This window comes from Nylanderia fulva, unplaced genomic scaffold, assembly GCF_048542155.1.
Source record: "Nylanderia fulva isolate GAGA-0341 unplaced genomic scaffold, ASM4854215v1 Scaffold17, whole genome shotgun sequence".
Taxonomy (NCBI): Eukaryota; Metazoa; Arthropoda; class Insecta; order Hymenoptera; family Formicidae; genus Nylanderia; species Nylanderia fulva.
Window position 1 is genome coordinate 4,499,958 of NW_028189945.1, and position 21,100 is coordinate 4,521,057.

Sequence of the window (21,100 nt, forward strand, 5' to 3'; positions counted from 1 at the left end):
CAATATTTTTTTAAATTTTTTTTGCGAGAAACATGGAGTGTTGATATCCAAAATGCATATTCCGCAATTACAAAGATCGTGTCATGTGGCCTACATATATAATTATAAATCCATAACACTCTCGAAACGCCTATTATATTACATTTCATGTAGATATAGACGTAATGTTTACGCAGATTGTGTTACAGACACAAGAAATGCAGTCAGAAAAAATGTATTGTGTAACATGCATAATAATAATTAATATATATATACATATATATATAAAATGTATTGTGTAACATGCATAATAATAATAATATATATTATTATTATTATGCATGTTACACAATACATTTTTTCAAGATATATATATATATATATATATATATAGATAGATAGATAGATAGATAAATATTGTAAACTCTATTTCATATGTAAGAGAGAGTTATTAGTTCAAATGTATTCTGAAATTTCAAAATAGCAAATTAAAATACAATTTTTTATATATTCATATATATATACATATATATATATATATTCATATTTTTAAACCGTTATATTATTATGCATATATACAATAAATGAAGGAAGAGTAGAGAGAAGGATGAGAATAATAGAGATAATATATATTCTTCCTTTTTCTCTCTTTTTTCTTTTTATATTATATATCTCATCTATATATATTAAATATATTTTTCAGATTTTGATAATAAAAAGGAAGTGAAGACGCAGAGAGCACAAGCTGTAAAATGAAACCAGAGGTGTATATATATATATATATATATATATATATATATATATATATATATGAATAAGAAAGATAGCTTATACTCTTTCTTTTTCTCTCTTTTTTTATATTATATATCTCATCTATATATATATAAAATATATTTTTCAGATTTATATATATACATTACATATACACATACTCTGATCTTCACTTCCTTATCTTATTATTATCAAAATCTGAAAAATATATTTTATATATATAGATGAGATATAATATAAAAAAAGAGAGAAAAAGAAAGAATATAAGCTATATATCTTTCTTAATTGATATTAAATAAGAATTCTCTCTCTCTCTCCCTCTCTCTCATTATCCCTATTCTTCTCATCCTTCTCTCGACTCTTCCTTCATTTATTGTATATATACATAATAACATAACAGTTTAAAAATATGCAAATATATATGAATATATAAAAAAATTATATTTTAATTTGCTTCTGCCATTTTGAAATTTCAGAATGCATTTGATTAATAACTCCTCCTCTTATATATGAAATACAGTTTACAATATTCATCTAGACTTAACCTTGAAAGATAGATATAATTAATCTATTACTTAAATCTATACTTGCAGTAAGTATTACGCTTCAATTATGCTTTATGACAATTATAATTACCTTTTAAACAAGATAATTCTACTATGCTAATCGTCTTCTCTTCATTTAGGTAGCTACTGACGAAGTCAAAATAACATCCTTAATTTTCCTTCACGAACTATGTACTGGCAAGTCAAAATAACATCTATATTTTTCTTCCTAAAGATACGTTCAAAAATCTACTCGTAATAGAGCAGCATTGAACGGACCAATCAAAGCGAAGGAATCCTTTGCTTCTGATTGGTCAATTAAATTCTACCCCATACGAGTAGAATTTTCGAACGCATTTTAACTTAACATGAAATATGGACCTAACCCAACCTTCAATCTCGTTTATTTGCAACCATCTGTCATGTTTATTCTTCGAATAAAAAATGCTGTCTTCGAAAAAGAATGAAGAAAAGCCTGTAATGAGATGCATCAAGTAATTAGAATAATATTAAAGACAACTAATTTTTTAAATATATTTATATATATATAGAAAATAATTACAACTATCGATGTCATTTCTGGTTTGGCTTCATCAGCTGTTTTCTGACACTAGGTTCTGTCATGAACATCCGATTTTGGCAGCGGTACTCTGGGAATTGGCTGGAAATTTAAATATTGAAATCAATTAGAATCATGAATACGGAATACGACGAGGATCTGTCGGAGAATCGATTCCTGCAGGAGCTCAGGAACGAATATGAAGCTACACTTCAGCGGGTTATCCAGGAAGGCTGGATCGTTTGCGTTCCACGGTCCGGAAGCTTCTCCGGTCATGAATTGCGAGAGGACGAAATTAAGGCCCACATTTTGATCCCTAAGCAGGACTTCTCCACTACTCGATTTGACAGTTTGAATGGCAGGGAAGTTCTGCTCGTTGACAGAGTCTTGACTGTCAAGTGCGATGACGTCGAGCAGTACTCCACGCGTTTGCTCTTCGAGGAAATCTTTTACAGGGAGAATTTGCATAAATATATTGTATGGTAAGTATGCATTAGAATTATGTTAAATTACACATTAATTAAATTGGTTAATTGCGATTGTGCTCCACAGGTGCATAGAACAACCCTTGGATGTTAATATGTGTGTCTCTGACAACTGTGTGAATATAATCACGAATCTCCAGGAAGCTGTAAATTTTCTCCAAGTGGAACTGCTCGATAAACAGCTTCACGAAAACTTGGAAACCAAAATCAAAGACTTCTTACATGTCAACAAAGATTTAGAGCACAAATCGATGCAAATTCAGAGAGATTTAGTTCACGAATTATATACAAATTGTTTAAAAATGCTATTGGAAAACGCAGTGTTGAAAGAAAAGGTCTCTGGTAATAAGCAGTATTGTTGGAATATTAGAGTATCGCTAGAAACATATATTCTGTACGCTTTAAGAGAAGTACTGCTAAGATCATTATCCACTTGTACCGCTGTAGAAGATGCGTGCTTGAACAAGATCATCAGGAATCTAGACGGGATTCTACTGAGCGATCTTCGAATACGCCCGGACCTGGAATCTCGCGTCCACGGAGGAAAGATGGAACTGTCACGATTAGATTGCTTTGTGACGATATTGGGTAAAATAGAGTGTCTCAGGAGAACCGTGAATTACGTGTCGCGCGGAACGTCTACCGTCTCGTCTGATGATCTTCTACCGATACTTGTGTTTCTCGTCGTTAATGTCGGTCTGCCGAACTGGACAGCACAATTATTTTTCATGAGACAATTTCGTTTCTCCACAGACTCTACTTACGAAGCGGACGAAACCTGTTTTCTGGTAACATCGTTGGAGGCTGCGATCGAGCACATCAAGTCCGGAGTGATCTGCGAAGTAGACAAGTGCACGATTAATCCGGATAAATATAATCAACTGATAGACGAATCGGATCGCTCGTCTGTCAATTATCTGTTCGCGTGTATCAAGAACGGCAATCTATCCGAAGTGGAGAGGATACTCACCTACGAGAGATCTAATCAGGATGATGAGGTCGTGCTTTGCCATCCTTTATGCACCTGTGCGTCCTGCGAGCGGACATGGACGAAGACTCGAGAGCCAAATACATGTCCTAAGGACGACAGAGGTCGAACTTCGTTGCACATCGCGGTATTACACGATCAATTAGTGATTGTGGACTTTCTTCTGGATCGTCGTACAGATATAAACGTCACCGATTCCGATGGTTCAACGCCCCTTCACTACGCCTGCGTCAAGGGCCACCAGAATATTCTGCTGCTGTTGCTGCACGCCAACGCGGATCCCACGATGACGGATTCGCAAGGGAATACACCGCTGCATCTGGCCGTGGACCGTGGTCACGAGAGCTGCGTGAAGGCCTTGCTGTACCTGTCGGAACACATGAAGGTCTCGGTTAATGCAAATGCCACGAACGACAACGGCGACACGCCGTTGCATCTCGCGGCCAGATGGGGTTATCACGCCATCGTAGGCATTCTCTTGGAATACGGCGCGAACTGCGGGTCGACCAACAGGAAGGGTCAAACATCGCTGATCGCTACGTATAACGAGAGCATCGCCGAGTTGCTTAAACGCTCCGCGAGCGACATTCGCAGCGACGTCGCTCTGTCCCAGAAGAAACACGTGACTCTCGCGCAGTCCCGTAAGTCGATGCCATTTCAGCAATGTCGTTGGGCCACGATAGACAACTTGGAGAGCTTACCCGCGTCGCATCCCAAGAACTGTGCCAATGCGCAGGATCGCATGATGGATAAACTGCTTGCCGCCATAGTCGACGGTGACGTGTGCCTGGCCTGTTACTATCTGGGATTGGAGGTTTATCGAGGCGAGCGGCTACCGGGTTCTCGCACCAGTCTGTGCCACCATCCGTTGTGCGACTGCGAGCGTTGCTCGGCCCTCGGCGAGCGCAAATTCGTGCGCGAGCGAAGACAACGGGCGCTCGCGATCAACTCCTGCAACAGTCTTGGTGAGACTGCGTTGCACGTAGCCAGTGCAACCGGTCGCGACGAAATGGTACAGCTGCTGCTGGATGCTGGTGCGAACGTGAACGCGATGACCAAGTCGGAGGGTCGTACCCCGCTACACCTGGCGTGTCTCAACGATCGCGTCGACGCGGCGAAGTTACTGCTCAACTGCGGTACCTGCGACCTGGACGTCAAGGATCATAACGGCGACACGTCCCTTCACCTGGCGACTGTAGCTGGCAACGTGAAACTCGTGGGTCTGCTGGTGAGATACGGCGCAAACACGAATGCTCGTAATGCCCAGAACAAGTCGCCGCTGCGGCAGCTGGAGGAGCTGAAGCTGTCCGTCGTCTTCTCTGCAAATCATGCTGGTATACTGAAGATTCTGAAACAAAACACTCAGCTGGTTAGCGATTAGTTATAAGTCATGCCGGTTTTCTATGTCCGTGTCTTTTACTTACCTCATAGATAACTTAACTACAAGTATAACTTTTGACGTAGTATATACACAAGTTCTTCATGTGATACTCCATTACGGTAGATAAAGGAAGAAATGTCCAGTCTCTCTCTGCTACTTGTTGCAGTAGCTAAAAATTCTAAAGCAAAAAACTCAGATTTTTATACTAGATGAGCGATTTTGTATTTCTATCTATTTTTTTGTATTCTCTTTTCTTTTCTTCTCTCTTCTTCAGAGGAAATTTTAATTGTCGAAAAAGTATTTAATATAGTTCTAATATAATTTTCTCCAAATGTAATTTAAGTCTAATCGAATATAATTAAAATGTTTTAATTAAATCTCAAAGAGGAAAGAAAAATGTTTTATATATATTATATGAGAGTGTATTTGCAAGATCTGTTAGATTTCTTTTTAATTGTTAGTATTATATGTGCTTGTACAAATTACACATATATATAGCACGAATTTTCATACTATATAATATTATATAATGTGAGCCATACTGAGCAATATATTAATAAGTTATAAATATATACACAACATAATATATAAATTGATAAAGTAAATAATAATTGCAATATTGCATAATATAAATTAAAACACACAAAGATTCTACAAATAGTTTTATATATTTTATATATAATTTTATTATATATAATATATAAAAATATATTTAAAATATTATATAATATATAAAAATATTTAAAATATATTTAAAATATAATATATTTAATAAAAATATTTAAAACAAGATTTGTAAATATCTGTTTTGTATGAAATAAAATATAAATTTATACACATACCTGTGACTTGTTTTAATTATGTAATCTAGAATTTTGTTTTAAAAAATGTAAAAAATATATATGTATATATTGATTAGCATTTGTATCGTTAGTCGATATTGTTGGATACAAACATAGAGCTACTCTTTACACGTATAGTTCTTTAGAAAATAATCACTTGCATATAATATCATACATATTATTGACAAAAAAACATGTGTTTGTTAGTTTCGTAAATTATCATTATTATTTGTTAACTGCTCTAAGCACATGTGAAAAAAATAGTAGCCTAACCTTTCAATATATGCAACTCTCTCAAATAAGAATCTGAGCAATTCAACGTTTTGTTACAAGAAGTACAAAAGATACTTGACAACAAATTTTGTAGCAAATTGATAAAGAAATACTTTAATCATTATTGTGTTGTAATATCAGTAAACTCTGGTCAAACGAGAGGTAAGATTATTTTTCTTAAGTTTTAATTCATTGGTTATGTCTTTTGCTATTCCGGTAACATCGGTATTTAATTATTATTGCGAATATTGCATCATTAAGGACTATCTTATAGTCATTCTACTCCACTAATAGACATTTCTAATTTTTCAAAGTATTCTTAATAATCTTACAGTTTTTAATTATATTTAATATTTTTATTTAAAATACGGCTTTTTCTTTTCTTTCAAAACATACTAATATCAATTAATTGCAATCAAAAGTTTTTTTTATAAAATATATTAAAGTGGAATGTCTGTCAGTGAAATTGTGTTCGATTACACACACAATCAAAAGATTTACATATAATTTTTAATCTACTTGGGTTATTCAAGAGAGATTGGTAAGTATTGTTATATATTTGACATTCAGAAATAATAATTTTGATATTACTCTTTTAGCACATATAAAATCTATAATATATATTAAACTGTACAGTTCTGACATATCATTTTATATTATTTTCAGATACATTTTTATTCCAAAAATGTTGAGGCTGTTAAACTTATCGAGAAACTCTCCTTTAAGAAGTACAGCTTTGCAACAACAATTCATTTATCGTGCCCTTCATTCATCGACAAATGTGAAATCAAGTGCTCTACAACCGAAGAAAGAGCTGGTGCAGGATAAACTGGATAAATTTAAAAAGGGCGAAGTTATTCATGGATTTATTGTAGACGAAGTGTCAAAGATAGAGGAGCTATTTCTCACTGCGGTGAGACTGACACATCTGAGCACAGGTGCTCAATATCTGCATCTGGACAGGGACGATACCAACAATGTATTCTCTATTGGATTTCGTACAACTCCCATGGACTCCACCGGGTTACCTCACATCCTGGAGCACACTACTTTGTGCGGTAGCGAGCGATATCCGTGCAGAGATCCATTCTTCAAAATGCTGAGGAGATCTCTGGCCACGTTTATGAATGCTATGACTGGGCCAGACTATACTATATATCCATTCTCGACGCAAAACTTGAAGGACTACCGCAACTTACAATCAGTCTATTTGGATTCTGTCTTCAAGCCGAATCTACGAGAGCTGGATTTTCGTCAGGAAGGCTGGAGACTGGAACACACGGACGTGAACGACAAAAGCTCTCCCATCATATTCAAGGGTGTGGTCTTCAACGAAATGAAGGGTGTCTTCAATGATAATCAAGCTATTCTGGCGGAACGTCTGCTGAATTCTATTCTACCTAGTCATACGTACGCTGTGATTTCCGGCGGCGATCCTCTCGTCATACCTAATCTGCAGTATATCGATCTCCTGAATTTTCATAAGAAGTATTATCATCCATCCAATTCGCGCTTCTATTCCTATGGAAATTTCCCATTGGAGGATCATTTGAAGTTCATCAATGACCGATATCTCTTTCTGTCCGACCGAATAGACGCTTCTATGTCGAAAGTGCCGCCGGAGAAGCGGTGGAACAACATTAAAAAGGAACACGTCGCCTGCAGGCCCGATCCACTACTCGCAGATCCTAGCAGACACGGCACTATCGCTATCTCGCATTTGTGCAATGATATAACCGACATACAGAAAACCTTCGAGATGCATGTGCTGTCGCAGCTGTTGCTCAGAGGTCCGAATTCGGCGTTTTACAAATCTCTAGTCGAATCAGACATAAGCACCGGCTTCGGACCGGTCACTGGTTTCGATTCCCAGTGTAAAGACACGATGTTCGTCGTAAGTCTGCAGGGCGTAAAGCCCGAAGATTTCGAGAAGGTCGAGAGTATCTTCGACAACACAGTGGAAAAAGTTATCGAGGAGGGATTCGAGAAGAAGCACATCGAAGCTGTTCTCCACGGCATCGAGCTTCAGGTCAAGCATCAAACGTCGAATTTCGGGCTGAACCTTCTTTTCAATCTGACGTCCTTGTGGAATCACAACGGCGACTTGATGCAGGCGTTGAGAATCAACGATGCGGTCAAGAAACTCGCGTCGCGAATGAAAGAGGATCCCAAGTATCTGCAAAATTTGACCAAAACTTATCTCAAAGATAATAATCACAGATTGACGTTGACCATGTCGCCCGACGAGAATTACGAGCAGAGTAAAGCGCTCGCCGAGCAAGAGTTACTGAAGAGGAAAATGGAGGAGCTTTCCACGGAGGAGAAGGAACTAATCTACGTCAATGGAAAGATCTTGCTTGACGAGCAACAGAAGAAAGAGGACGTCGGGGTCCTGCCAACACTGAAGATGGAAGACTTGAGGACCGATGTGGAGAGATACAAGACCCTCGATCTGAAAGTATCCGGAGTACCTCTTCAACTATCCGTACAACCGACAAACGGGATCTCCTATTATCGAGGAATACTCAGCACGCAGGCGCTGCCGATGGAATTAAAGCAACTGGTACCGCTCTTCAACTACGTCATCGCCAAGATGGGGACACAGAACTACGATTACAGGAGCTTCGACCAGATGATGCAGCTGAAGACCGGCGGTCTGCACTTCGCGAATCACATTGCCGAGCATAAGGAGAGTGAATTGAAGTATGAAGAAGGGATTCTCGTAGAATCGTACTGCTTAGACCGCAATTTGAGCTACATGTGGGAACTGTGGACGGAATTGTTCAACAATGTTAAACTGACTGATCCTCAGCGATTCGAGACGCTCGTGAAGATGAATGCAGCTGACCTCATCAACGGCATCTCGCACGCGGGTCACATGTACGCGATGAGTAGCGCCGCTAGTCTGGTCTCACCGATAGCTAGAGCCAAAGAGAGCCTCTCCGGGTTGCAATACGTGGGGAGAATGAAGAAAATAGCTCAGATACGCGATCTGTCCTCTCTGATACTCAACATGCAGGAGATAGCCGAACGCGTCTTGAACAAGGAGTACCTTCGATCGGCCATTAATTTATCCGAGGAACACAAGGACGATGCTGTCAACGGTATTCGCGCGTTCTACGAGTCACTGAAGGGTTCTCCGAAGAATCCCTACGTCCTCAGCAGCGATCAGAGCACTGAAACGAGTGAAAGCGGTAATCATCATGTACTGCCATACACAGTGAATTATTGCTCCAAGACGATTCTGACAGTTCCTTATACGAATCCGGACTATGCCCCGTTACGTGTGCTCTCCAAGTTGATCACTTCCGTATATCTGCATCCGGAGATTCGAGAAAAGGGCGGAGCTTATGGTGGAGGCGCGAAATTGACGTCGGAGGGACTCTTCGCTTTTTACTCTTATAGAGATCCTAACTCCACTCGTACCTTCGACCTGTTCGACAAGACGTATGATTTTCTAATCGAATATTCGTTACCTCAGAGCGATGTAGACGAGGCAAAACTGGGAGTTTTTCAGCAAATCGACATTCCTATTCCTCCCAGCAATCGTGGTATGACTAAATTCACCCACGGCATCACGGATGATGACGTTCAGAGGCAGAGAGAGCAGCTGAAGGCTGTGACTAAGGAGCAGCTCTTGCATGTGGCTGAGAAGTACCTGAAACCTGGTCAAAAAGATATTAAAGTCGGTCGTTCACTTATCGGACCTGCAAATGTCGATATTTTAAATAGGCGCACAGAAAATTGGACTGTATTAAATCAGGAAGAAGCAGATCAAGCACGAGCCACTGAATAGACATCAAGTTATCTTTGTTATTTTTTTCATGAAATTAGTTGTAATATTTATAATAAAACATGTTTTGTTTTATTATGTTAAACTGCGAAGACACATGTCATCAAACACCTGGTAATGTTCTATGAGATACTTTTAACGTTAAGTATATTAGAACCTGAAAAGGTAATACGTACATTAATAATACATAACATTTGTTAAATAAATATTGTAATTTATGCTATATTTTATATATTAAAAACGTATCCTATAGCAAAAAAGAAAAATAAAAATGTGTTTTACTCATTTTCTAATTTTCATCAATCCTTATGTGCTCATCAACATCGTATACTTATTACTACAATTATTTATTACTTTAAAGTATAATTTTCCTTTTTTTATTTTAATCAGCTTACATATGGATACCGATGCTGAAAAGGAATACTTTTTCGAAGCACTATCTTTATTTTATGACATGCAGTGGCTTCATAATATAGCAGTAACCGAGATCTTAACTAAAGCATCTTTAGATGCAATTCCCAAAGACTGGATTGAACATTTACAAATTCTAACAAATGAGGAATTCAATAATTTTATAGTGAGAAAGACAATAAAAGTTAGTAAATAGTAAAAAAAGAATATTATATAGTAGATTAAAATTTTTTAAATTAATTATTTTAAGATCAATTAAAATTAATATTAATCAAAATTAATATTGGTCGCTAGTGGTGAAAATAAGCTTGGAAAACTTGACTTCGACGTAACTAGCAAATTTTATTATATAGTCGTTGATGAAACATCATAACGATGGGACGTGTTCCTCTTTTAACTTTTAACTTTCAATTTTAAATAACACCGGTGTGATGTTACGTTAATCTCAGTTTAATTGATGGAAATTTCACTTGAAAAGAACCACAACCAAATGGTCGAAACGTCGTGAAATAGTCAAATAAAATTAGCTAGTTACGTCGAAGTCAAGTTTTCCAAGCTTAATTATTTTAATATATTTTTGTTGTTTCAGTTCGAATGGCCCGATTCATTAAAAACATATGTTAAGAAATGTCAAAATCTTATTAGACTGCCACTTGTAGAAACACCACTTTCTGAAATAGAATTGCCACACAAATTTAAAATTGGTCTCAGTCGAAAGAAGCAACACGAAATAATACATTTAGCTCATTTAGTGCACACGCAATGTAAGCTGCATGATATACAAACAGTCATCGATTTGGGAGCTGGTTTGGTAAGAGAATAACAATACGAAAGAGATATAAATTCTACATTTCTGTGGACTACAATAATTTTAAATTTTTAAATAATTTTTCAGGGCTATGTATGCCAAATGTTGCATTATTTGTACGGCTACCGAGTTCTGGGTTTGGAAAGAGACAATGAAAACGTGAACAGAGCATGTATTAGACAAGAAAAATTGTATCCCGATTCTTTGACCAAAGTTAAATACATCCATTGCGATGTGACACGTGATTCCACTGACACGATAGAATCTATCTTGCAGCAAGAGTTCCCTGACTTTACGGATGCATGTCTGATTGGATTGCATGCCTGCGGAGACCTCAGTGCAAGCGCATCAAGAATTTTCTGCAAAATGAAGTCTGTTAAACTCTTTATTCTAATCTCCTGCTGTTATCATAAACTTTCCATTTCCAAGACTGTACAGATTTCAATGCAAGAAAAACAATATTTTCACAATTTTCCCTTATCAAATTGTCTACGAGAAACGATAGCGGCGTACAATTTTGACATAGGGCAGTTCTTAAGAATACCTTTTCTGCGATTAGCGTGTCAAGAATCGGTGGATAAATGGCATAGCATGTCCAAAGAGAAACATGACGAACATTCCTTTCACGTTCTCGCTCGAGCCGTGCTAGAATTATACTCGCAACAAAGTAGGTGTCTGTGATATTATATGATGTAAGTACATGCCATAGAACAATTGCTCATAAAAGATGTATTCTAGATAATCTCCTTCTCAAGAAAAAAGTTCGAAAAGGTACGAGGAAGTCCCAATGTTTGAATTTTCAAACTTATGTTAACGATTCGTTATTGAGATATGATATAGTACCAGATACGAACGTAAAGTTTGCAGGTAACACTGATAATACGATATAATATTTGCAAGATTAATAATTTTTAACATTAAATCTAATAACATATATATATATATATATATATATATATATATATATATTTATACGAAACTTTCACATATGTATAAAGGTAATGTCGTACATGATGAATTAGAGAAAGGCATAACACAAGTATGGGAAGAACAGAGTGAAAGATTAGAAACTGTAAAAATCTACTCTGGTCTGCAAATGATGCTACAACTTCCTGCAGAGTCATTAATTCTACAAGATCGTTTATTCTGGCTGCATGAACAAAACTTAGAAGCTGTAATTGTGCCTGTAATGAACAAGTGTATATCTCCTCGTTCATATGCAATTGTATCTCATAAAAGCTGAAAATTATTTATTATACTGTAATAAATAATATATCAATAAAAACTAAAATATATTTTAAAATATAATTGTGTCTGTGTATCTTTTATTACATCCTATCATTAAAATAATAAATTATATATAATGATTAAGTTTTACTATAATTACACTTTATATAAAAATTAGAAAGTTATAGATATCCTCAAATTTTCAAATTGTATTTTCAATCATATAACTTACATATATACTGGTGTACTCTTATTTATGACTCTTTATTATACTCTTATTATACTCTTTATTATACTCTTTCTATTTATTATACTGTAATAAATAATATATCAATAAAAACTAAAATATATTTTAAAATATAATTGTGTCTGTGTATCTTTTATTACATCCTATCATTAAAATAATAAATTATATATAATGATTAAGTTTTACTATAATTACACTTTATATAAAAATTAGAAAGTTATAGATATCCTCCAATTTTCAAATTGTATTTTCAATCATATAACTTACATATATACTGGTGTACTCTTATTTATGACTCTTATCTATAAGGATGAATTTGTGATGCTGCTTTGATATTTGTTTTAATTGCACTCGGCGCCTTATTCATTTGTCCCACTGTAAAATATATTTAAAATTAAAAAGGTAATTAAAATTATTTTAAACAGCATTGCACGGAAAAAATAAAAATCTTTAGAGAAACACTTACTTTGTGGATTACCCATTGGACCTTGTCCTGGTGTCTGCTGCTGATTGCCAGGTCTGCCCACCATCATGCTGTTATTTACTGGATTTACGCCAGATTGAACCATTTGTATAGAATCAGACTGTAAAGATACAATACATATAACATACATGATCTGACAGACATATGGAAAAATAATATCATTTATTTAATTCAAAATTTTTGTTGTTTTATGTCAGAATATTTAAAAGTAAGATTATAATGTACCTTTAAACCTTTACCCATTCCCACAGCAGCCAGAAGAGCATGAGTGTCCGCAGCACTGCTGGTCTGTGCTTGTGTAGCCCTGGCTCCAGCTTCACTCTCCCATTCTTCACGTGTCTTATTTGCTATATCCCACACGTGACTAACCACCTTTGTATATTGCGCCACTTGTTTCTGAAACCCAACGAAGCACGCAGAAACTTGATAAGTTATGGAATTCCACTGTTCCACTCGCTAAATGGACCATACAAAAATTTCTGATTGCATAGCAAATGTAATTTCAAACATTAAACATCTATTATATTAGCTATTTATGTAGCTAAAAATAGGCTTGCCACATAACATCAATCTCAGCCCAAAGCGAATGGAACAAAGCTGAAGCTATTTTAATTAATAGCTTACATTGTAGTCCTAGTTGTTGTTTAGTTAGCACGTTAACAGAAAAATAGAACATCTTTAGTTAGCTTCAATGTATATCGATCTTAGGAGATACTGTATGTACATACTTAATTGTATGTAAACAGATATAATCTCAAAAAGTTTAATTGTATTATATGTGTGTATATAACACTTTAATATTCTAATAATTTACTAAAATATCTATTTACTATCTTAAAAAAAAGAAAATATAGGGGATCTATCAATTGTGAAATAAGTTAATATATACAAAATTGTCTTACATGTGAAGTGTCGATGTTAACATTTGCAGCTTTAGCTTCCAACTGCATCATTTTCTGTTCAGCTTGAGGTTCCAATTTTGTCCTTAAATAGTCAGGAACCAAATCGTGTGCAAATGTCGGAATTCTACCTTCAGTTAATCGAAGTAAGTCCTCATCTTTTTCTGGACTCAAACGTAATGGTAGAACAGTTAAGTTTTTGAGATTGGGTGCTTTATCATGTCCGAGCATCTTTGCAAGGCTAGTCAACTGTACAAATGTAATATAATAACAAATATAATTCAAGACAGAAACAAAGATCTATAAATATAAATGCTACTTTATAATTTCTCCTCGATTAACAAAATGATATACTTACATGACCTGAAATAAGGGCAAAATTGTCGAGGAAATTTGGCCAATTCATGGTCTCATATTCATGCTCCATTTTATATATCATCGCGGCAATTGAGGTTTTTACATCATTTACTCGCATTATAATGGCTTCTAAAGCTGAATCTAATTGTTTTTCTTCCCTCTGCATTGTTCAGATTTAGATTTAGGTTAATTTTAGGTTAATATAGCTGTGTGATAACAGCAATTATCACCAGCACCGATTACGTCCAGGATATTCAATGCATCTCAGATCTACGTTGAAAATATTATTTTAGGAAATTTTTTGATTCAACAAGTTCGAAATTATCTTGTAAAAATATCTATAAATAATCATACTGTCGAATCTTAAATATCAATCACTCTAACACTAATACTATACATTTATACAAAATTACGCAAAAATTAAGATAATTTCTTCGAGCAAAGATTCAATTTCTACATCTTGAAATATATAAAATGCATAAAATGAAAAACTGAATTCTACATCTCAAAATACATAAATAAAAAAGAACAGAATATATATGTTATGACACAGATTAATAGATTAATCTATTAATCTGTGGTTATGAATTACTTACTGTGAAAAATTTCGTGGTAATATGAATGCAATAAATACTTGGTTTTCAATGTTTTATGAACGTAGAAGATGATATGTAGATCATATCGAAATTGCTACAAGAAAATATATATGCTTTCTTTTCGGAGACGCACTGATCGAAGCGTCTCCTATTGACACTATTGATAGCTATCGCGATGACATCTCGTGGCCATACGTCATCAGCTGTTTGACAACTGATTGTCCCCGACACGTGATTACTCGTAAGAATTGTCATTCATGATTACTTGCGAGAATTGTTAATTATTTTGCCGCGAGAAACACACATGACACACATGCGTAACGTCATGAAGTCCTTTCGCGAGGTCCTCTCGAACACCAGCAACATTCTGATCCTGACCGGCAGCGGAATTTCCGCGGAATCCGGAGTGCCAACTTTTAGGGGTGCCGGTGGATTTTGGCGTAAATATCAGGCACCGAGTCTTGCGACACCGGAGGCCTTCGCGGCAAACCCCTCGTTAGTCTGGGAATTTTATGAGTATCGCAGACAATTAGTGAGCAAAGTCAAGCCGAATAAGGTAATACGACGCTGGAAAAATGTCAAATATTTTTAAACAATTTGGAAACTAAATTTTCTATGATATATATCTTTATATTTTAGGCAGTTTTAAAACATGTTTAAATATCTATAAAAATTTAGAAATAATAGTAAGATATATAATTCTTATTTTTCTTCTCTTTCTTTAGGCACATGAAGCTGTCGCTGAATTTCAAAAGCGTAAAATAGCAGAAGGTAAAAATGTATCAATCGTCACACAAAATATAGACGGATTACATCAAAAGGCTGGGGCGCAAGATGTTGTGGAGTTACATGGTTCACTCTACAAAACACGCTGTACTAAATGTCATAATATTGCCATTAATGAGAATATTCCCATCTGTCCAGCATTGGCAGGAAAAGGGTATGTTATTGAGAATTCTGAAAGTATAATTGCAGACAATGGAATGATAATAATGAATCTAAACAGATCTCCGGATCCAAGCATTATGTCCTCTGATATTCCAACAGAAGAATTACCACGTTGTAAAATCAAAGATTGTGGAGCTTTGCTGCGACCTGATATCATATGGTTTGGTGAACAGCTAGATGAGAATGTGCTACAAAAGGCTTGTACGTATGAAATTGTGTTTAATATTAAATTATATCTCGCGCTTATATATATACATACATATAAATCATGCATATGGAAAACATTAAATAAGTCTTAACATTATAATTAAATAACAATATACAATTTAAAACAGGAAAGAAAGAAAAGAAAAATTTTAATCACATAAACATAAAAAGGACATAACAAAGATTAAACGTATTTTTACTTTAAATTTTACATTTTTTTTAAATGTTGCAGTTGACCTTGTTAAAAGTTGTGATGCTTGCTTGGTCATAGGAACCTCAGCGATCGTATATCCAGCTGCAATGTTTGCACCGCAAGTCGCGCAACGTAATGTACCAGTAGCAGAGTTTAATATAGAAGAAACGCCAGCAACGAGACAAATGCAGTAAGTATATATTATCAACTTCCTTATTTTTAATTGATTGTTATGTAAAATAATCTCACCGATTTAACTTTCACAATTTGAATTGAAATATGGAAGAATATAAATATAGAAAACGATAATATATAAAATATAGAATATTACAACAATATAAAATATATTGCTTTAAACTTTTTCATGCATATTTAATTAACTTTGCAAGCATTTTGTGACGTTACGTCATAGTTTCCTCGTGTTCCCGCTTACGTCCTTTACTTGACTACAACAAAAAAAAATAGATATATTATATTTGTGTGGGAAGATTTTTAAAGGCAAATTATTTCATAGGTATCACTTTCAAGGACCCTGTACTACTACTGTAGCAGAAGCATTGGCGCCTTAAAAATTGAAATACATAATATACATAACATATTGATCTGTTTTTCATAATATACAAGATTGATTACCTCGCAGTAGCACACTTCTGTATTCAATCCGAGATGATTCAAATAGTCCAACCATAATTTTTGTTTGATTGACAACGAATCGCCTGGACCCTTTACTTCTACGATTTTATACTGAAAAAACGAGATACTATAATTTAATGCACTTTATTTGGTAAAATATAAAACTTTCTAGAGTATAATATATATATATATATATATAAGCTCTTAAAATTATGTATATAAAAAATTTATTTACCTGTTTTGTATATTTGTTCCATACAATTAAATCTGGGAAGCCAGCTTTCCAGAGTCGGAAATTATGAATGAGCCGTTCGCAAATACCAAGGATACCTTCTACTCCTAAACAAAATGCTACCTCCTGCAAAACAAACATATGTATATATAATACAAATTGCTTTTACCACAAAAATTTTGTTGATTGCTTACCTGAAAGCTGTCACTGTTGTCAAAAATAGTGCCCTGATAGAGACATGTGTATTCGTGATGTAACTCGAATGCGTGTTTCAAATGTTTACTTAATGTTTCCGAATCATATTTTCGAAGTATTTGGAGTTTTATGTCTATCTGCTCTTTCCGGTTCTCGTAAAATTCCGACGAATATAAATCCAAAGGTGCATTCTGATATGTTGATACGCAAGCGCCGGGAATATTTATATTGTAAATCTCGTCCCAAAACAATGTGCCAAAGAGAAGAATCGGAAAGGCACCTTCGCAGTGCACACCCTTCGAATATCCCTTATCCTTGTAGTGATATAGTGCAAAATTTTCGACCGAACCGTACATCTGTTCATCTTCGCTGTTGCTGATACACCAACAAGATTTCCTTTGCTGAATATTTCTAGAAACATACATACATGCACATCTCTTTTCTAAATCTTTCTTAAACTCATTAAAAATTTTTATTAAAAAGATTTTGATATAAATTACCTGCATAACACTCCTTTTATCGTGATCGAAGACGTCTGGGAAGTTGGTCGCGCTTTGTTGAGCACGTTGTCCAATATATGCTGAACGGTAGCTTTTGTATTTTTACTGATGGCAGTTTTTCTCTTAACGAGCATCTCTGCTCTTTCTAACAAGTCTAATCTGTCGACTTCTGTCAAACTCTTGTGCGATACTGCGTCCGATAGTAATGCGACACTAGAATCAAGATTCTTCATGTGATACACCTCTATTTTGATCAATTCACTGAACCATGATCCTTTTCTATTCTGCATATGACAATTCTGATTTATTAACATTCGCAAAAATTCTATCGCCTGTGGCAATGTTTCTTTAGTCTTTTTAAATGCTTCTATGCTTTTAAACAAAACTTTGAGCCACATGTAACCTGGCATAAAGCATCTAATATGATGAGGCAGTGTAGAGTCTTGAAGACTGCAAAAGAACCGTGTAATATACAAATATTTACTTCAACATGACCAAATAATTGAGCATGTGTAAATTATATTTTTATTACCTTTCTGTTTCCATCTCCAAGAAGAGTGGTAAACGTTGCGCGGCCAAAGATCCAAGATTTCGTACAATAACCCATTGTTTTTTCTCAATTGCGCTCAATATATCAGATAATGTATTTTTAGCATCAATGTAACTGTAAAAATTCAAGTTAGAAACAAATAAAATATTCTTTTAATGTAAAATTAAAAATATATAAATTATATATGATTAATATGTAACTTACTCCAACAAGTGTCCTTTACTAGCAAAGATAGGAAAATCACTTATTTCTACTTTTGGAAACTTTATCTCATTTTTTTCAACTCTTAGCATCGTTCGGAATACTTCCGCCAAAGTGTGAGTGGGATCTCGATTCGGTATCAACAGTGTAATTATTCTATCAAATATGTCTTTTGCTCTCGCATTAAATAATACACAAGTTCCCAAGCGCTTGTTGACGGACGTGCGTAATTTAGTTGCGGGATTCGACATCCCAGGGAACAACGATTTTGTCTTATTACAAAACTTGAGTATTGATTGTACATAGTCTTCTTTTTTCTTACCACACATCACTTTTATTTCTCGACAAATCTTGCGAATTTCATCGACTTGTAACAAGTTCAGCAAAACAGATATATCTTCTTCTTCCGTATTATTTTTGAAAATAGATCGTGATACAAGCTCGTCAAAAATCGGTTTTAGATCGGTGGATATCTCGTCGTATTTAATGTTACTTATCCTGTGCCATGTGTGCTGTCTCTTGAACATACGTATTAGCAGTGCTTGTGCGTGTTTTGAAAGAGTAAGTAACGAAAAGATAAAATTTAATTCATCTTCATTAAAGTATCCGCAATTGATTGGATTAGAAAATACAGTAACAATGGCTAGAAAAAAATGCAACGAATATGTGTCTGTAGGCACAATTACGTCATCAATTTCAAATTTTGTTGTAGTTGTAGTATCTATAGGATTATACATGTAGTTAAATTTTTTGCTCGAGTAAATTTCCTCCAGATCAATGTCATTATTAGATATTGCTCCTTCTTTCGCATAATTTAAATTATTTATTGTCTCAGAAATTAATTCCTCAGTTCTATCTTCGAATAATTTTCTTCGCACTATTTTTGCAGTCCTATGTGACTCGTTTCTTATTGAGATTGGAGATGATGTTTTTGGACTAAATTTTGAACTGCTTTTTGACACAGGAGTTCCTTTTTGACTGTTAATAGGAGAAGTAAATGTAATAGTTGGCGATCCAAATGGCTTAGGTGCCATAATTTTAGTCAAGCTGGTTTGCATATCAGTCTGTGATAAGTAATGCACCTGACTACTTGATGAATTATTCCACTGTCGTTTTCTTCTATTTACTTCATATGGGTTTTGTTTGGCTTTTTCATGTGCAGATTTGAATTTGCTTGAGAATTGTCTCTCCTTGAATAAAGAAAAAAATTAATATTTAAACATTGTTAATACAATTAAATTGTTATATATATTAAACAACTTACTTTTTTCCCAATTGGACTTCTGTGATTAGATGATTCCTTGATACTTTTTACTTTTGCACGTTTCTTATTGCTCGTAACTTTATAAAATTGATCTATTGTAGTTTGCATTTTATAGAACATTAAATGATTTAATCCTCAATAATCATCGTAAACTCACAGTATAGTTATATATCATGCTCAGATTAAATGTACAATTTTAAAGGTACTTAATGCAGACTAAATTGTAAGTGCATGTTTCGATACCTGAAGAAATAAAACGGATCATAATGGATTCCACATTATGCTGTGCTCTCAATCTTTGTTTATTTTGTTCGTACATTAGCCTATCCTTAAGTAAAACTTAATTTAGACTATAGCGAATCGACGAAAGAAATTACAATATTTACATAGTTCATACAAATTACCGGCGCGAATACAAATATTCTTTTACCTAAATGACATAGAGTCAAAATATAAATCTCGTACCACACAATAGAACGGTAAGTATCAACGGCATAATACTTTTATTTTTTATCTTTTTTTTCGTAATTTTAAAACTATACACGAATGATGAAGAATATTTAGGGGACGAAGCCTTAGTGACAACAAAACCTTTGTCTCAATTATGTTACATTTGCGCTTTACCTCTAAAAGTCCGAAAGTCGCATGTAAACGCATGGAGGAAAGAGAAATCAAAAAATGAGAAATTATTTAAATCACCATCGTCGGAAATCACTGTATAAAATAAACTCGACGAACAATCTGTCATACGTAAAATGCGGGAATAAGTGCGTCACCATTACAGATCACAAAGATAAGCCAATAAGGTCAGGTTAGAATCAACACCTGCGCAGAACGCAGTGTCACGTGATCAAGTGGCGGGAAAAGTTGAATAATTCAAACAATAAATACATGATTTAATAAGAAAAATCTTTCTGTAAGAACGCAAATAAGGATTAGCCATTTACACGACAACGTAAATTCAATGTTTTTCGATATAATTATTCATATCGCGCTCCCGATACAAAGTTTATATCTCGTCCACGAATAAAACATTAATCTATAACAAAAGTTTTGAGAAATTTATATTTTCTCTTACAATATAATTATTACGTAGAAAAAAATATTTAAATAATTTTCAAAGAAAATAATCATGTTCACATTAAAAACAAAATGTTAAAAGCGATATAATTTCACAACAAAATTATTCGCAAAAGAACTTCCGATGTAAATAAAATTTCTTAAAAAAAGCTAATGTAATCCCAATTTATTTTTACAAGCCTATTTTCTTTTGTTAAACCAATATAATCGAAACATAACAAGCAAGATCTTTCTTCTCTGCATGATAAATACGAAGAATGTGATAAATTTAAAATAATGTATGATTGCACTAAAATGCATATGGAGCGCACACATAAAATGCATAATTATATACGTAATTAAAGTGGATATAATAAATTTTGAAATTATTTTCAAGACTTGTGCTCAGAGATACTGCATACAGTGAATTCGCGACCTAAAACGCGCCGCACTTTCTCTCTTCTCTCTCTCGT

The 21,100-nt window shown here is 34.6% G+C and overlaps 6 protein-coding genes and 1 long non-coding RNA gene across 12 annotated transcripts; 4 read left to right on the plus strand and 3 right to left on the minus strand.

Moving 5' to 3' along the window:
* Window positions 1-918: 918 nt before the first annotated feature.
* On the minus strand, window positions 919-3,174 carry LOC146723766 (uncharacterized). Its single transcript, XR_014924410.1, has 3 exons — window positions 1,858-3,174; window positions 1,687-1,770; window positions 919-1,442 (listed from the first exon to the last, which is right to left on the minus strand). It is a non-coding gene; the product is annotated as an uncharacterized LOC146723766 (long non-coding RNA).
* On the plus strand, window positions 1,655-5,351 carry LOC114944302 (ankyrin repeat domain-containing protein 27-like). 3 transcript variants are annotated; one of them, XM_029320169.2, is made up of 4 exons: window positions 1,655-1,789; window positions 1,910-2,336; window positions 2,407-2,927; window positions 3,093-5,351. In XM_029320169.2, exons 2-4 carry the CDS (start codon window positions 1,990-1,992, stop codon window positions 4,706-4,708), a joined length of 2,484 nt encoding a protein of 827 aa, XP_029176002.2. In that variant the 5' UTR covers window positions 1,655-1,789; window positions 1,910-1,989; the 3' UTR covers window positions 4,709-5,351. The 3 variants fall into 3 exon arrangements, with proteins under 3 accessions (XP_029176002.2, XP_029176000.2, XP_029176001.2); XM_029320167.2 differs by having other exon boundaries at window positions 1,656-1,789; window positions 2,407-5,351; XM_029320168.2 differs by having other exon boundaries at window positions 1,656-1,772; window positions 2,407-5,351.
* Window positions 5,352-5,919: 568 nt separating this feature from the next.
* Window positions 5,920-12,143, plus strand: LOC114944277 (methyltransferase-like protein 25B). Its single transcript, XM_029320121.2, has 6 exons — window positions 5,920-5,985; window positions 10,007-10,211; window positions 10,617-10,838; window positions 10,923-11,502; window positions 11,574-11,702; window positions 11,834-12,143. The coding sequence occupies exons 2-6, from the start codon at window positions 10,014-10,016 to the stop codon at window positions 12,076-12,078; spliced, it is 1,374 nt and encodes a 457-aa protein (XP_029175954.1). The 5' UTR covers window positions 5,920-5,985; window positions 10,007-10,013; the 3' UTR covers window positions 12,079-12,143.
* LOC114944274 (presequence protease, mitochondrial) lies at window positions 5,922-9,901 on the plus strand. Of its 2 annotated transcripts, none has more exons than XM_085481223.1 (2): window positions 5,922-5,985; window positions 6,490-9,901. In XM_085481223.1, the coding sequence occupies exon 2, from the start codon at window positions 6,509-6,511 to the stop codon at window positions 9,617-9,619; it is 3,111 nt and encodes a 1,036-aa protein (XP_085337349.1). In that variant the 5' UTR covers window positions 5,922-5,985; window positions 6,490-6,508; the 3' UTR covers window positions 9,620-9,901. The 2 variants fall into 2 exon arrangements, with proteins under 2 accessions (XP_085337349.1, XP_029175950.1); XM_029320117.2 differs by lacking the exon at window positions 5,922-5,985 and adding an exon at window positions 5,997-6,364.
* On the minus strand, window positions 10,056-15,165 carry MED8 (mediator complex subunit 8). 2 transcript variants are annotated; one of them, XR_014924411.1, is made up of 8 exons: window positions 14,646-15,165; window positions 14,051-14,319; window positions 13,696-13,941; window positions 13,019-13,189; window positions 12,776-12,893; window positions 12,577-12,684; window positions 12,295-12,375; window positions 10,056-12,074 (listed from the first exon to the last, which is right to left on the minus strand). XR_014924411.1 is itself a non-coding variant. In XM_085481226.1 (7 exons), exons 2-6 carry the CDS (start codon window positions 14,213-14,215, stop codon window positions 12,608-12,610), a joined length of 777 nt encoding a protein of 258 aa, XP_085337352.1. In that variant the 5' UTR covers window positions 14,216-14,319; window positions 14,646-15,165; the 3' UTR covers window positions 10,056-12,074; window positions 12,577-12,607. The 2 variants fall into 2 exon arrangements, 1 of the variants encoding a protein (XP_085337352.1); XM_085481226.1 differs by lacking the exon at window positions 12,295-12,375.
* LOC114944279 (NAD-dependent protein deacylase) lies at window positions 14,829-17,864 on the plus strand. The gene is made up of 5 exons (XM_029320123.2): window positions 14,829-15,201; window positions 15,371-15,585; window positions 15,652-15,794; window positions 16,033-16,183; window positions 16,508-17,864. Exons 1-5 carry the CDS (start codon window positions 14,950-14,952, stop codon window positions 16,560-16,562), a joined length of 816 nt encoding a protein of 271 aa, XP_029175956.1. The 5' UTR covers window positions 14,829-14,949; the 3' UTR covers window positions 16,563-17,864.
* Window positions 15,933-20,629, minus strand: LOC114944276 (fanconi-associated nuclease 1). 2 transcript variants are annotated; one of them, XM_085481225.1, is made up of 9 exons: window positions 19,999-20,624; window positions 19,569-19,811; window positions 18,308-19,494; window positions 18,086-18,217; window positions 17,554-18,003; window positions 17,053-17,464; window positions 16,862-16,984; window positions 16,627-16,737; window positions 15,933-16,439 (listed from the first exon to the last, which is right to left on the minus strand). In XM_085481225.1, the coding sequence occupies exons 2-9, from the start codon at window positions 19,686-19,688 to the stop codon at window positions 16,395-16,397; spliced, it is 2,580 nt and encodes an 859-aa protein (XP_085337351.1). In that variant the 5' UTR covers window positions 19,689-19,811; window positions 19,999-20,624; the 3' UTR covers window positions 15,933-16,394. The 2 variants fall into 2 exon arrangements, with proteins under 2 accessions (XP_085337351.1, XP_085337350.1); XM_085481224.1 differs by lacking the exon at window positions 15,933-16,439 and having other exon boundaries at window positions 16,497-16,737; window positions 19,999-20,629.
* Window positions 20,630-21,100: the final 471 nt, after the last annotated feature.

Coding starts and splice junctions, on each gene's coding strand:
- LOC114944302 (XM_029320167.2), top strand. CDS start 1,990: ATGAATACGGAATACGACGAGGATCTGTCGGAGAATCGATTCCTGCAG. Junction 2,337..2,406: donor TTGCATAAATATATTGTATG/GTAAGTATGCAT, acceptor TGTGCTCCACAG/GTGCATAGAACAACCCTTGG.
- LOC114944274 (XM_085481223.1), top strand. CDS start 6,509: ATGTTGAGGCTGTTAAACTTATCGAGAAACTCTCCTTTAAGAAGTACA.
- LOC114944277 (XM_029320121.2), top strand. CDS start 10,014: ATGGATACCGATGCTGAAAAGGAATACTTTTTCGAAGCACTATCTTTA. Junction 10,839..10,922: donor TCGATTTGGGAGCTGGTTTG/GTAAGAGAATAA, acceptor ATAATTTTTCAG/GGCTATGTATGCCAAATGTT. Junction 11,703..11,833: donor TACGAACGTAAAGTTTGCAG/GTAACACTGATA, acceptor ATATGTATAAAG/GTAATGTCGTACATGATGAA.
- MED8 (XM_085481226.1), bottom strand. CDS start 14,215: ATGCAGAGGGAAGAAAAACAATTAGATTCAGCTTTAGAAGCCATTATA. Junction 13,190..13,695: donor TTAACATCGACACTTCACAT/GTAAGACAATTT, acceptor GTTGGGTTTCAG/AAACAAGTGGCGCAATATAC. Junction 12,685..12,775: donor TCCAATGGGTAATCCACAAA/GTAAGTGTTTCT, acceptor TATATTTTACAG/TGGGACAAATGAATAAGGCG.
- LOC114944279 (XM_029320123.2), top strand. CDS start 14,950: ATGACACACATGCGTAACGTCATGAAGTCCTTTCGCGAGGTCCTCTCG. Junction 15,586..15,651: donor CCAGCATTGGCAGGAAAAGG/GTATGTTATTGA, acceptor GAATCTAAACAG/ATCTCCGGATCCAAGCATTA. Junction 16,184..16,507: donor CCAGCAACGAGACAAATGCA/GTAAGTATATAT, acceptor ATTATTTCATAG/GTATCACTTTCAAGGACCCT.
- LOC114944276 (XM_085481224.1), bottom strand. CDS start 19,688: ATGTTCTATAAAATGCAAACTACAATAGATCAATTTTATAAAGTTACG. Junction 18,004..18,085: donor TTGGAGATGGAAACAGAAAG/GTAATAAAAATA, acceptor GTTCTTTTGCAG/TCTTCAAGACTCTACACTGC. Junction 17,465..17,553: donor ATAAAAGGAGTGTTATGCAG/GTAATTTATATC, acceptor GTATGTTTCTAG/AAATATTCAGCAAAGGAAAT.